General features: G+C 60.4%; 1 protein-coding gene across 1 annotated transcript in view; it reads left to right on the top strand.

Moving 5' to 3' along the window:
- ADGRD1 (adhesion G protein-coupled receptor D1) overlaps nt 1-13,438 on the top strand; it is an 84,924-nt gene that overhangs the window by 70,910 nt on the left and 576 nt on the right. Inside the window, exons 22-26 of the mRNA XM_045534313.1 lie at nt 770-836; nt 6,578-6,669; nt 10,669-10,795; nt 11,952-11,993; nt 13,139-13,231. Coding sequence (XP_045390269.1) covers nt 770-836; nt 6,578-6,669; nt 10,669-10,795; nt 11,952-11,993; nt 13,139-13,231 — 421 coding nt within the window. The remainder of the gene's footprint in view (nt 1-769; nt 837-6,577; nt 6,670-10,668; nt 10,796-11,951; nt 11,994-13,138; nt 13,232-13,438) is intronic.

Consider the following 13,438-nt stretch of genomic DNA (forward strand, 5'->3'; position numbering starts at 1 on the left):
CTCAGCAAACGGTCACCCAGTGAGCTGCAGGCGGAGACGTCACATCTGTGCTAGTGATGATGGTGTCAGGCTCCTGCCAAGACCTGACTAATGCCACCCAGGTGGCCTGGGGAACACTGTGTCCCAGCACCCAGAAGATGAGATGCCCGGGGAGTCTTAGCTCTTGCTAGCGCCCCGGGCGCTGGAAAGGGATGGATTGTGAAGGGCCTGGCTTTCCCGCCTGAGTCCTGGGGTCACATCTTGGAGTCTGGACCTCAAACTGGACCCAACGACCCAGGACGTCAGCACGTCACCGGGATCCTCCGCAGCCTGTTCTCTTGGTGGGGCCACCAGGGGTGGGACTGACCACGCGTTCTGGGCAGATGGAAACGGCCGGGTGCTGTGCACGTGGCGACCCGTCAGCGCTCTCATCCCTCGTGGAAGGTGCTGATTAGGTCATATTTGAAATGCTCTGCGAGAAAGCAGGTCCCTGGCAAAGGCTTATTTATTTTTCGTAATGAAATTAAAATCTACTTTGGATTTTTGGCTAGACTCTCCAGAGGTCGCTGACCCCGTCTGCAGACCTGGAAAATCCTTTCCAAGAACACGACATGAGATCATCGTGGATAAGAAAGATTTGTTGGGATTAAGAATGTTGTTATGACTGTGCCCCAGGTGGACGTTGTCACTGGGAAAGACACCGTCTCAGCAACTGCTTTGGATGAAGGTGGCCCCGGCTTCCGGGGCAGGTGGGCTGAGGTGAGGAGTAACGGTCTGCTTCCCTCCCCAGCTGCTGGCTGTCCCTGCGGAGTGGCGCCATCTGGGCCTTCGTCGCCCCTGCCCTGTCGGTCATCGTGGTAGGTCCCCTGCCCATGTGGGTGCAGAGCCGGGCTGGGGAGGGGGGTGGGGGGATGGGCTCCCCAGGGACATGTCCCCCCAGGGTGCAGTGTCACCTGCCACAGCTCCTCATGGGGTAGTGGCTCAGTCTCACCTCCCTGAATGACTCAGGAAGACTTGGTGACGTTGTCCCTGCTGAGGCCACAGGTGCCCTGCCATGCGGGCGCTGTTCTGTGCCCTCCCGGCTCCCTGCAGCTGTCTCCACGCAGCTCTCCCCTTGCTCAAGAGCACCAGGACCGTGGCTGCAGAAGCAGTGTCAGCAGTCGAGTCCTGGGAGCCACACGACAGCTAGGGTGTGGGGTGCAGGTGACAGGACAGCTAGGGAGTGGGGTGCAGGTGACAGGGTGTGGGGTGCAGGTGACAGAGTGTGGGATGCAGGTGACAGGACAGCTAGGGAGTGGGGTGCAGGTGACAGGGTGTGGGATGCAGGTGACAGAGTGTGGGGTGCAGGTGACAGGACAGCTAGGGAGTGGGGTGCAGGTGACAGGGTGTGGGGTGCAGGTGACAGAGTGTGGGGTGCAGGTGACAGGACAGCTAGGGAGTGGGGTACAGGTGACAGGGTGTGGGGTGCAGGTGACAGCTAGGATGTGGGGTACAAGTGACAACTAGAGTGTGGGGTACCCGAGGCCAGACAGGTGCCCGAGGCCCCTGGGAGACTCCAGGTTCCCACAGGAGTCTGGCATCAACTGCTGTGGGGACACCGCTGTTGTCCCACATTCCCACAAGGCTTGGGGTTGAGTTTCGCCACTTCTGGTGAGCCTGAGGGATCTATCAGAAGTCCCTGCTGAGCCAGAGGAGAGGAATGCTGTGATTGGCCAGCCGCACTGTGGCCAGAGGAGAGGAATGCTGTGATTGGCCAGCCCTCACTGTGGCCAGAGGAGAGGAATGCTCTGATTGGCCTGCCCTCACTGTGGCCAGAGGAGAGGAATGCTGTGATTGGCCAGCCCTCACTGTGGCCAGAGGAGAGGAATGCTGTGATTGGCCAGCCCTCACTGTGGCCAGAGGAGAGGAATGCTCTGATTGGCCTGCCCTCACTGTGGCCAGAGGAGAGGAATGCTCTGATTGGCCAGGTGTAGGTCACAGCTCTAATCCCGGGGCTGAGTTGGGGGATCAACCCTCCCCCAGGTCCCATGGAGGGCGGGTGGGGAGGGGTCTCCCTGGGGAGATGGGTGTCGGCACCAGAGGGGGGTGCGCCCGGGGCAAGACATCAGGGCCGCTGTGGTCGTGAGCATGGCTGCTGGGCCCGGCCTGGGTTTCCTGCTGGTGGGTCCTACCCCGCGTGGTGGGGGCCAAGCCCCGCCGGGACCCGCTCGCTGGGCCAGGGGCGCCTGATCCCGCAGAGGAGGGTCACCCGTCCAGGCCACCACCCCTGCCATGGTGGCTCTCCCTGCATGAGGGCCCGGGTCCCTGCATCCGGCAGAGGCTCTGAGCACAACTGCCGTGTCTTTCTGCTGGTTGCTGTCAGCGTGGATTTTGCACCTTGTGATGTGCTGTGCAGCCTCTCAAGCCCGGGGCTGCACGGCTGTCCCCAGGCCAGCATGGGGCCACCTGCAGTCACTTGACAGCCTTGTAATGAACGACAGAGGCTCCAGTAAGAGGTCAGCTCTCTCCTCCTCCCGGCTCTCTGGGGTCTAGAAGGACAATCTGTAGAAATGTGTTTGGAACAGACTTCAGTCTCCCCAGTAATCAGAGCCCTGATCTGAGCACGGCCTCCTGGAATGGGGCTTGAAGGGCAATTTAGTGGCAAAGGGTGAGAGGAGAAAGAGCTGTGTTAAGTATGACGTTCCGTGTTCTCTCTCTTGCCGACTTAAACCCTCCAGGACTGCAGGGCCTGGCAGAGTCGGCCTGTCTGAGACGTTTCTGGGATATGAGTTTTCTGTGTGACTTTGGTCAGTGATGGCTGAGGTTCTGAGGCTGTTCAGCGGGGACCCTCCCCTTCCACCCCTCAGGGCGTGGGGTGCAGCCCCAGCTCCCTGGTTGCAGGCTCGCCAGTGCCCTGCTGTCATTCCTGGGGGGCAGTCGGTTACCTCTAGGTCCCCACTCCCACTCCCTGTCAGTCCTTCCTGCCTGTGCTCCCCCTCCAGAGGTTTGGGTTCTCTGGACCTGGGCTTCAGGGCCCTGCAGCCTCCTGGGTGATCCTCACACGCAGCAGCCTGAGAGCCTGAGTGCCCCCCACGCCCGGACATCGGTGGGATTGGGATTGGCAGGGAGGCCTGAGCTGAAAGGGGCTGAGTGCAGCCTTAAGTGACTCTGTGGCCCAGCACAGGGGTCAGCGGGCTGCGGCCAGTGTGGCCCCTGTCTGCTTTTGCAGATGGAGTTTTGTTGGCACCGGCCACATCCCCTGATTTACACGTCGTCTGCGGCTGCTTTGAGGCTCCATGCTGGGCTGGACGGTGACACGACTGTGCAGCCTGCTCCGGGGGTGCTGTGGGGGGTCCTGCCAACCCCGTGCCTCCCCCACTTGTCCTGCGTCACACAGGCTTGGGCTGGGGGTGGGTCTCGTGCCTCTCCCCTCTTTCCCCTCTTCAGAGGATCACATGGCTCGTGCCGCCTTGGGTCATGTTCCCGTTTACCCACAGTCATCAGCCTCATTTCTAAATAAGAAGCTGCAAGATAACCAGTGTCGCGTGACCCCATTTGTGTAAGAGGCTAAAAGCTCCATGCAGTGCACATTCACGTGAGCGTGTGAGTGGATAAGAGAACGTCTGGACAGATGCATGCCTAACGATGGCTCCCTAAGGGGAGATTTGGGCGTGGGGACTGTGGCTTCAAGATTACACGCCTTTAAAAACACCCGTCTATTGCTTGCATGATGTTAAAGCAAAGCACTTTGGAAAGCCGTATGTTTCTGTTGAGACGTGTGGTTTCCCTGTGTCCTGGTGAAGTTTGTCCTGAAGGGGCAGGAATTTGGGGGACAGTAAACGGTCGTTGTGGCACCTGCTGGGTCTGGTGCTGGGGAGAAGAGGCTGGACTGAGTCCCTTCTGGTGCCATCCTCTCCCGTCATCTTGCTGCCAGATGCACACTGTGCCTTCTCAGACTGTCCTCCGTAATGCGGGGAAATGGGTTTTCATTCACTGGGTGATTCCAATTACACTTAATCCAAATGTGCCCATGGGACCAGCGGTTCTCTGGTGTGTTCCCTGGCAAACTAGGGCTGCCATGACAGAGGGCCACAGACTAGTGGCTTAAACAAAGGAAATTTGTTTTCTCAAAGTTTTGGAAGCCGGAAGTCCAAGATCGAGGTGTCAGCAGAACTGGTTTCTTCTGAGGCCTCTCTTGTGGCTGTTTTCTCCTCACGTCCTTGAGTGGTCGTCCCTTCATGTGTGTCTGTGTCCTGATCTCTTCTTCTAATGAGGAAACAAGTCATAGTGGATTGGAGCCCACCCTAATGACTGCATTTTAACTTTTTTAAAGAGCCTATCTCCAGATATAGTCTGGTTTTGAAGTACAGGGGGTTACGGCTTCCACATATGAATTTTGGAGGGGACACAGCCCACGGCACCTGATTTTACAGTAGCCACAGAGCCTAGACACCCCCACCAGAGCAGGGGACTCCACAGATGTGAAGGGCACCTTAGTCTGCGCCCTCAAAGTGGATTGTTCCGCGCTGGCCCCACCGAGAGGAGGAGAGTGCCTCCAGGTCTGGGGAAAAGCTGAAATCCTGTTTCCCCTGAGGCGAAGCCAGGGTGGCTGCGAGTCCACATAGAGACAGAAACAGATACACTTACAAATACAGACACATACACACAGCTACATGGATACAAATAGAGACAGACATAGTTACAAATACAGATACATAGACACAGGCAGATACATAGACATAGACACATGGATACAAATAGAGACAGAAACAGATACAGTTACAAATACAAATACCTAGACACAGACACATGGATACAAATAGAGACAGACACAGTTACAAATACAGAGGTATAGACACAGGCAGATACATAGACACAGATACATGGATACAAATAGAGACAGATACAGATACAGTTACAAATACAGAGATATAGACACAGCTACGTCAATACAAATAGAGACAGACACAGTTACAAATACAGAGATATAGACAGGCAGATACATAGACACAGCTACATGGATACAAGTAGAGACAGATACAGTCACAGTTACAAATACAGATATAGACACAGGCAGATACATAGACACAGATTCATGGATACAAATAGAGACAGAGACAGAGACAGACACAGTTACAAATACAGAGATACAGACCCAGGCAGATACACAGACACAGATATGTGGATACAATTATAGACAGATACAGACACATAGATACATGTACAGATACAGAGATATAGATACAGATACAGCTACAGGGAAATATAGATGCTCCTGGACTTATGATGGGCTTAAGTCCTAATAAACCCATCATAAATTGAAAATATTATAAGTTGAAAATGCATATAATACACATAACCTACCAAACATCATAGCTTAGCCTAGTCTACCTTAAATGTACTTAGAACACTTATATTAGCCTACACTTGGGCAAAATCATCTAATGCAAAGCCTATTTTATGATAAAATGTTGACTGTCTCATGAAATTTGTTGAATACTTGACTGAAAGTGAAAAACGGCCTGGTGAGTGAGCACACAAAGTACGGTGTCTACTGAACGCGCGTCACTTTCACCCCATTGTGAAGTTGAAAATTGTTAGTGAAACCGCTGCACGCTGGGCTGCCTGTGGACACATAAATGCAGACACAGACGCAGCTCTGGTCTGAATGTTTCCTCGAAGTCCACGTGTTGGAAACTTCCTTCCCAAGGCACCGGTGGTGAAGGTGGAACCTTCAGGGGCTGACTAGGTCAGGCGGGCTCTGCCCTCGGGGAGGGCTAATGCCGCTACCGTGAGAGCAGGTAGGTCATGCAGGTGTGGGTTCTCAATAAAAGGAAGAGTTTTGCCCCCACGGCCTCTGCCTGGTGGGCACCCTCTTGCCCTCCCACCTTCCACCCTGGATGATGCTTCCAGAAGGTCCTCACCAGACATGGCCCCTTGACCGTGGACTTCCCAGCCTCCAAAACTGCAGGAAGTGAAGCCCTGTGCTGCATAATTACGCAGTGCGTAGTCTCTGTTACCGCAGCAGGGGACGGACTGAGGCGCACGCCATTGTGCACCACTCATTTGTGTGCGTGTGTGTGTGTCATTTATTGTGAAACGGTGGCATGTATCCCAGCGGCTTTTCATGCATAAATACCCAGGTGACCCTGCGCCAGGTCCAGAAATGGAACACCAGAATCCTTGTGGTCACCGCCTGCTTCCCCCCTCAAGGCCACCACCACTTTGTCCTTTGTGGCACGTGTCACTGCCACAGTACGCATCCCTGGTTTTCCTTCTGAAATGCGGCCACGGATTGTGCTGTTCACCCCAGGGCCTCTGCTGATTTGTGACAGAAGCTGGGAGCACCACGTGGCCAGACACGGCAGAGTGGAGTGGAGCCACGCTCTTCCCCTCCTGCCCTGCCCTCTCCCTGGGCCCAGAACACGCCTCTGCTCCGTTCTCCGCAGCACAGGGGGTCTCTGAGGCGAGCTGCGTGGTGTTTGCTGGAAAAGGCCCCGGGACGTCCCCCGTGCTCAGGAGCCCTGGCGGGCAGGGCAGCAGGGTGGGACAGCTGCCGGGGCACTCAGCCCTGCTGCGGGTGTGGCCGGCCATCCTCACCGCCCCGCTCTCCCCGCAGGTCAACGTCGGCATCCTCGTCGCTGTGACCAGGGTCATCTCGCAGATCAGCGCCGACAACTACAAGATCCACGGGGACCCCAGTGCCTTCAAGTAAGTGACCTCTGGCCACCTGTGGTGCCGCAGCCCTGCCCCAGGGGACGGCCACTCTTGGACTCCAGGCCATCGTCACCTGAGCCCCACAGTGCAGGGGCCCCCAGACCACGGGCTGAACGCGGGAGGCAGCTCCTCTCGGGGGACTCGCGGCTTCTGTGGAGACAGGGCTGGCCCCGGGCAGCCGCCGTCCCGTAGGTTGCCACAGCTGTGGTGTCTTTTCTGATGAGAAGGCTGAAGTGGCAAATGAGTCAGCGGCAAATGGATGAGATGATTATTCTGTAGCAAATTCGGAACGCTGCGAGTCGAGCTGACAGGTGGCACAGCCGCCTTGGGCTTTCCGGCCCCTGGAATCCTTGCAGGGCTGTGCCCGTGTGGGAGGAGAGGCTCACCGGGCCGAGAGTCACATCCTCCCTCTAGCCAGTCCGGCCCCACCGTGGCCTGGCTGGGAGGGGCCCGTCCCTGCCCCCCTCCACCCGGCAGCTCCTGAGGCCGTCACCTCGGCATTCATGGTCTGCCAGTCTGTCCCCAGCTCTTGTCCCCAGCTAAAGCTTGCTCACCCCGCTCTGAGCCCCCGCACCAAGGAGACCCCAGAACACACCTGTGCACCCCTCCCTGTCTCCACCCTACCGTGCCCCCCCCACCAACACCCTCGAGGAAGCAGCCTCCATCCTCTGTCCTTGCTCTGCATGGCTGTCCCCGAGGCGTGGGCTGGCGCTGTGCCCGTGGTCCAGGGAAGCTCCAGGCGGGGGAGCGTGAGCTGGTGGAGTGTTCCCAGGTCTTTGCAGAGCCACAGCCGAGGCCTTGCCCCTCTGCCCTGTGCCCACCCGGGGACAGGCCCCTCTGGAGTGCAGGCCGCGTCCCCCTGGGTCTCTCTGCCATGTGCCAGCATGTCCCTCTGCCTTCAGCAACTCTCTCTAAGGGGTGGAGTCTGACCCGTGGGACCCTGTCTCACTCTGTGGTCTTATCTGCCGCGTAACACTCGCCTCCCTGGGCTGGCGCGGCAGACCCCGGCGCTGCAGGAGCTGGCGGGAAGGGAGTGACCACAGCATCCTTAGAAAACTTCCTGGGCTCCTTCTCGTGCCTGGTCTTTTGGTTTCAATCTCGTTTCTTTGTGCTGAGCAGCTTGATGTTCTCTAAATAACAGGACGAGTTGCTCCTTCAGGGCCCTCCGTGGGGCTGGCCTCCACTCCTTAAAATCCTCTTTATTGGTCGAGATTCCAGACTCCCAAGAAAGCAGCAGGGAGCGTTCAGGTTTCACAAGTGGGATCTGGGTGAGATCCCCGTGGAAGGTCACCCGTGGGCAGTGGGTGTGGCAGGTGGGGACTCACACAGGGCCTGAGCCCCCACGACAGGGCCAGCCCTGGGGGAGCGAAGGGGGTGGCTGCAGTGGGGACTAAAGTGTGACTGGGCTGCAGCCCCCACCGGCCCAGGGCCCCCTCTCCTCTGTGTCTGACTAGGGGACACTGGCGGCCCTGGCCATGCTAACGAGAGTCCTCAGAGAGCTTCAGCTTGTTTCCCCAAGATCTTTCATTGCTCTATTTTTAAGAAACAATAAACCATCACTTTTAAAGTAGCACATTTTGGTACCTACTTCTCAGTGACTGATCCTTTCAAACATGGTCTCTCCATGAGCTAAAGACTGTGGCTGAATAATGCATGATGCTTTTGTTTCCCAGAGACAGGCGTTTTATTTTTATTGCATTAACATTATGAGAACACACTGGCTGCAGTTTCCCTGAGAGCTGAAGTGCCGGAACAGTCCTGGGTTTTGCAGGGATTTTGCCGGGATCTTGGGCTCCGGACAAGGAAGCTCATTTTGGTCGTGTCTCGCCTCCTCCTGGGAGGTGTCGGATCCATGTGCGGCACTTTTGCACTTTCATCCGTTTGTTCATCATTCATTCATTCAGCAATTGCTTCCTGAGGATCTGAGTCCTGGCGCTGGGCTGCACTTGGGGTTGCAGAGATGGAAAGACAGAGTCCTGGCTTTAGGAACTCGCAGTCTAGTGACGGAGACAGACTCACAGTCACTGCGCCGAGTGATGAGGGGTAAACTGAGGCATGTGGCAGTGGCTGGCCTGAGCAGCAGGGCCCCCTTAGCCTCTAGACTTTTCTGTAAAGCTCGGATGCGGAAGGACCCGGCTGTGGAAAGCCCGGGTGTTTGGGAAGTCGGGCAGGACGGGACTTGCGTGAGTGCACAGACTTGCTTTGGGTCAGACCCTGGCGCTGCTCCGTCTTTCAGCTGAGGCCCGTGGAGGGCCGACTCCGGCCGCTCTCCAGCTCTGCGCCGGGCCCTGCGACCTGGTCTCACGGAGCCTGCGCTCTGAGGGCACCCACGAGACCTGTGTGGCAGGTCCTGCCCTGCTGGGCTCCTTGGCTTTCCCGTCCTCTGCGTCCTGGGGTCAGCACGGCCGTCCAGTGTCACCCGGCAGGATCCGGGTGGTCAGTCTGACAGTGCCGAGGGTGTGCTGGCTCCTGGTGCCCGGCCAGCTGCCACGGTGCAGGGACAGCGCTGGGGACGGGGCCCAGAGCGGCCTGGCTGGGAACCGCCCCGCATGTCCCAGGTCGCCTCAGCCTGTGCTGACTCGGGGAGGGGCTCCCTCGCAGCTGGGCCCCCGCGGGTGGCTCTCTGCGCTCTCTGGCTGGGACAGAACACCTGTCCTGGGAGGTCGTGGGCAGCTCACAGAATCACAAGCAAAGTCAAAGGACCCAGTGTGGGGGCCACACTCCAGGGCAGCCTCAAATGACGGGTGGCCTTGCCCTGCGTGGACTCTGGGAGGAGCCCGGGCTCTTCAGTGAAGGGACCTGGCAGGAGAGGCGTCTCGAGGCTCGCTCTGATTGGCCGGCCTCAGTCACGCATCCCTTTGCCATCGCTGGTGCCGGGGCAACCTGATTGGCTGTCCCAGTGGGTCAGCGGCCAATGAGGGAAGAGCAGCCCCGGAGCTGCCCAGGATGCTGTGGAGCCGAGGCGGAGGGTGGCCCCGCGGGGGGCAGCGCAGGGTCCTGTCCTGGCCGGACGGGCAGAAGCCGAGGGAGCTGGGAGCTTCCGGGAGGCTCACTCTGGTCCACGGTGGGCGAGGCCGGGGGGACAATCACACCGGCCTGGGTGGGGACATCTGCGTACCCTCCGGTTCTGCCACTGATGGAAGCTTGTGTCACCTTGGCCCCATTACTGGGGCTGTGGGGCCTCAGTCTCCTTATCTGTGAAGTGGGGTCAATGTACAACCTGCCCCACCCGTGTCCGGGGGCCCTGCGGGGCCGGAAGGAGCAGAAGCGCATGCTGGTGGGTGTCGTGTGGTAGGAGACGGGCAGTCGCCCGGCACAGCCACTCAGCAAGCGCTGGCTTGGCGCCGCCTCTGGGCCACGTCCAGGGGCCATGAAGGTGACCGGTTGGCACCGGCCCCCGAGAGTCACTGTCGGTGCCGCAGCAGTGCCACTGTGTGCAGGGCTCCGGGGCCCAGGGCCCAGGTGGGGGCTGAGGGCTGCAGCCCAGCCAGGGCCGGGGGTGTCCCTGCCAGAACCCCCACCATGGACGTGGCATTTCGTGGACTGGGGCAAGAAGCCTCATCCCAGGGCCTTGTCACCCCCTTCCAGACGTCTCCCAGCTCCTAGAGGTTCTGAGTTATGGATGCAGAAGGGGTCCCTGGCTGCTTCAGTCCCCCTGAGTCTCGCCCTTCCTGCCTGGGTCCCTCCTTGCCTTTGCAAACAGCTCAAACGCACCCCCCCAGGCCTGGGTGGGCTTCTCCTCCTGTCCTGGGCGCCCCCCAGGGTGGAGCTCAGGGCTGTAGGAAACCGCACCTTCTCCAGAGCTCTCTCCTGCCCCCAGCCCTGAGGGGCGGAGCTGGTGGAACCGAGGCTCCCACCAGGGAAACGCCTCACCTGAGGTCACCTGCAGGCAGGACCCCAGGTCTTGTCCCCCGCAGGGCTGTGTCCACGCCTTCCGCACACCCACCCCTGCCTGCCCACCGCCCGCAGTGACAGCAGCTGTTTCTCTCTCAGGCTGACGGCGAAGGCTGTGGCCGTGCTGCTGCCCATCCTGGGGACCTCGTGGGTCTTCGGCGTCCTCGCCGTCAACGACCGGGCCCTGGTCTTCCAGTACGCGTTCGCCGTACTCAACTCCCTGCAGGTGAGAGCCCGCCGGGCGGCAGGGCGGGCAGGCTGTCGCCCTCGTGGGCAGCGTGTGCACAGCAGGTTGCTGCCGAGGCAGGAGGGGCCCCGTGCTCTGTCCCCTTCGTGCACCTCACGAGCCCTCGGCGTGGGGCACCCCGAGACCCGAGGACAGGCACACCAGGGGCTCTCAGAAACCGGGGCTTGCCGTGTCCTGGCCCCGCTCCCCGCGGGGCTGCCTTGTGCTTCCGGCCGGTATCCGTGGGAGGCGCTTCCGGGCCTCAGATGGACGGCGGTCGGGCTGCGGACGGCCCCTGAGAGGGAGCCAGGCGAGGAGGCGGTGACCAGAGTGCCCCAGGCCCTGTCCTCTGTGTCAAGGGACAGGTGGGGGTCACCAGCCCGGAGACCAGAGGTCTGGGACGCCTGGGCCCTCAGACCACAGGCCGCCAAAGGAAAGGCAGGGGTGGGCTCCGGCTCCACCCGCAGCCCTGGCCTCACCGCGCCGTCCTTGCTCACCTGCGTCTCAGGGCCGGGGCTGCGTCCCGCGGTGGCATCGGCCTTCTGTGGGCCATGAGAGTCCAGGTGGCACCTTCCTCCGGCTGTGCCCAGTGAGACGTGTGGGTCGTCCCCGCCGCAGCCCTGCTTTCCTCTGTGTCCTCCCCCGTTTCCCCCCCTGTAAAATGGGGGGGGCAGCAGGACCCTCAGTGGGTGGCACTAAATGACACAACGCCTGCAGCACATTGGCCTGGTGCCCGCACGTAGCAGCGGCCTCTGGATATTTGGGACATCCTCACTCTGGCACTTGTTTTCGGCGTTGTCACCACCCAGCCTGCAGATGAGGCCACCAAGGCGCAGCTGAGGCTCAGTCTGACGTCCACCCCTCGTCCGTGCCGAACCCTCCCGGGACCCACCTGCCTCTGCCCCGTGGCCCCCGCGGCAGCGCCAGCTCTGAACTCTGGGTGCAGCAGCTGCCTGAGTCTGGCTTAGGCTACGGGGTCCGAGATGTCCTCCCTCCCCATGGACTCAGGTCACAGGACCCGGGGTCACAGCGAGCCCCCGACAGCCAGCCATGCCAGGGCCACTCGCAGAGCCCGTGTGTGGGAGGAGCCTTCGGAAAGTGTTTGGAACAAAATGCAAATGGCTCTAACCCTGTGTTTCCTTCCCCTCCTTCCCAGGGACTTTTCATCTTCCTCTTTCATTGTCTCCTGAACTCAGAGGTACGTCCCCCTCCTTCCCGACGGAGCGGAGCTGGGCTTTCATTTCTGAAGGGGCACAGTGTGCCCTGCAGGCTGGTGTCTGGGAACCAAGTCCCGGCTCAGCCTCGTCCCGCGACGGGGCGTGTGGAGCGGGCTGGCTTCCGGCAGCCCCTCCTCTCCCATCCTGGTTGCTAAGCGACGTGCCAGCATCCTCTCTCCTGATGTCACCGCGGGCACCGCCGGCTGTGCAGGGGGCCCGGGAGACGGGGTCGGTGGGGAGCCACGCTAGAGAACGGGACTGTCTGGCACGCTGGGAGAGTGGGACGGAGCCCTGCTCCCACTGGTCCTCCCAGGGCCTCGGGGGAGCCGCCTGGGGTGTGAGCAGTAGGACGTCCGTCCGTCTGCAGGAGCTGGCAGAGGGCTTAGGGTGCCGGGGCGGCACGGCTGGGCCCGTCTCCCTGGGCCTTTGCATCTGCCGTGGACACGGCTGTGGGCGGGTGGGCTGCTCCGGACGCGGCCCTGCCCTCACGGCCCACAGTCCTGCGGGGGACGTCTGCCCTGGCACTGTGGGCTTGGCATCCTGCCCCTTGTCACTCAAGCCCCTGCCAGGCCACGGTTGTTGGGGGGCTGCCTCTGGGACGGTGAAACCCCACCCTGCCTGGGTGCTCAGTGGAGGTGCCGGTTTGCAAGGATAGGCCGGGCGGGGCGTGAGGTGGGGCAGAGTGTTGCTGAGGAAGACGGTCCCAGTGTCAGACTTGTCACGTGATGCAGGGACCAGGGACTGGCCCTAGCAGGGGCTGAGACTGAGATCCACTTGGCAGGACCCTGCAGCCTCAGAGCCACGCACGGCCCGCCACACGTGTGCTGGTTTATGTATCTCTCTGTCCTCACACTCTGCCCCGGGACGGTCATTGCCAAGCTGGGAGGAGCCCACCAGAGACCCCGCCGGCACCTGGCATTGGGGGCACGGTCTGCACCTGCTGAGTCAGCGATGCATGTGGCCTCTTTGGAGCCACCGCCTGTGACTCTGATGTGTCCAGATCTGTCCTCGACCTGCGCCAGCGCCCTCGGGCCTCACTTCAGCACAAATTCCCAGGGGCTGTTTAGAGCGAGCTCTGGTTTTTGTTCTTCCAGCCTCTAACGAACCCTTCCTTCCGCCTCCCAAGGTGAGAGCCGCCTTCAAGCACAAAACCAAGGTCTGGTCCCTCACGAGCAGCTCCACCCGCCACGCCAACGTGAAGCCCTTCCACTCGGACATTGTGAGTGTGGGGGGCATCCCGTCTTGAGCCCCTGCTCCCGCCTGGGCCGACCCTACCCCGAATGCCTCCCACCCGCGGCCCTCTCTGGCCCCAGGGCCCTTGCTCCTGTGCTGGTTACCGGAGGCCGGCCCTGGAGGCTGCCTTCTGGCTCCCCCGTGCCACTGTGGCCTCTGGCTCGCCGGGGACGCCGGATGCTGCAGGCTCAGT

This window comes from Lemur catta, chromosome 21, assembly GCF_020740605.2.
Source record: "Lemur catta isolate mLemCat1 chromosome 21, mLemCat1.pri, whole genome shotgun sequence".
Lineage (NCBI taxonomy): Eukaryota > Metazoa > Chordata > Mammalia > Primates > Lemuridae > Lemur > Lemur catta.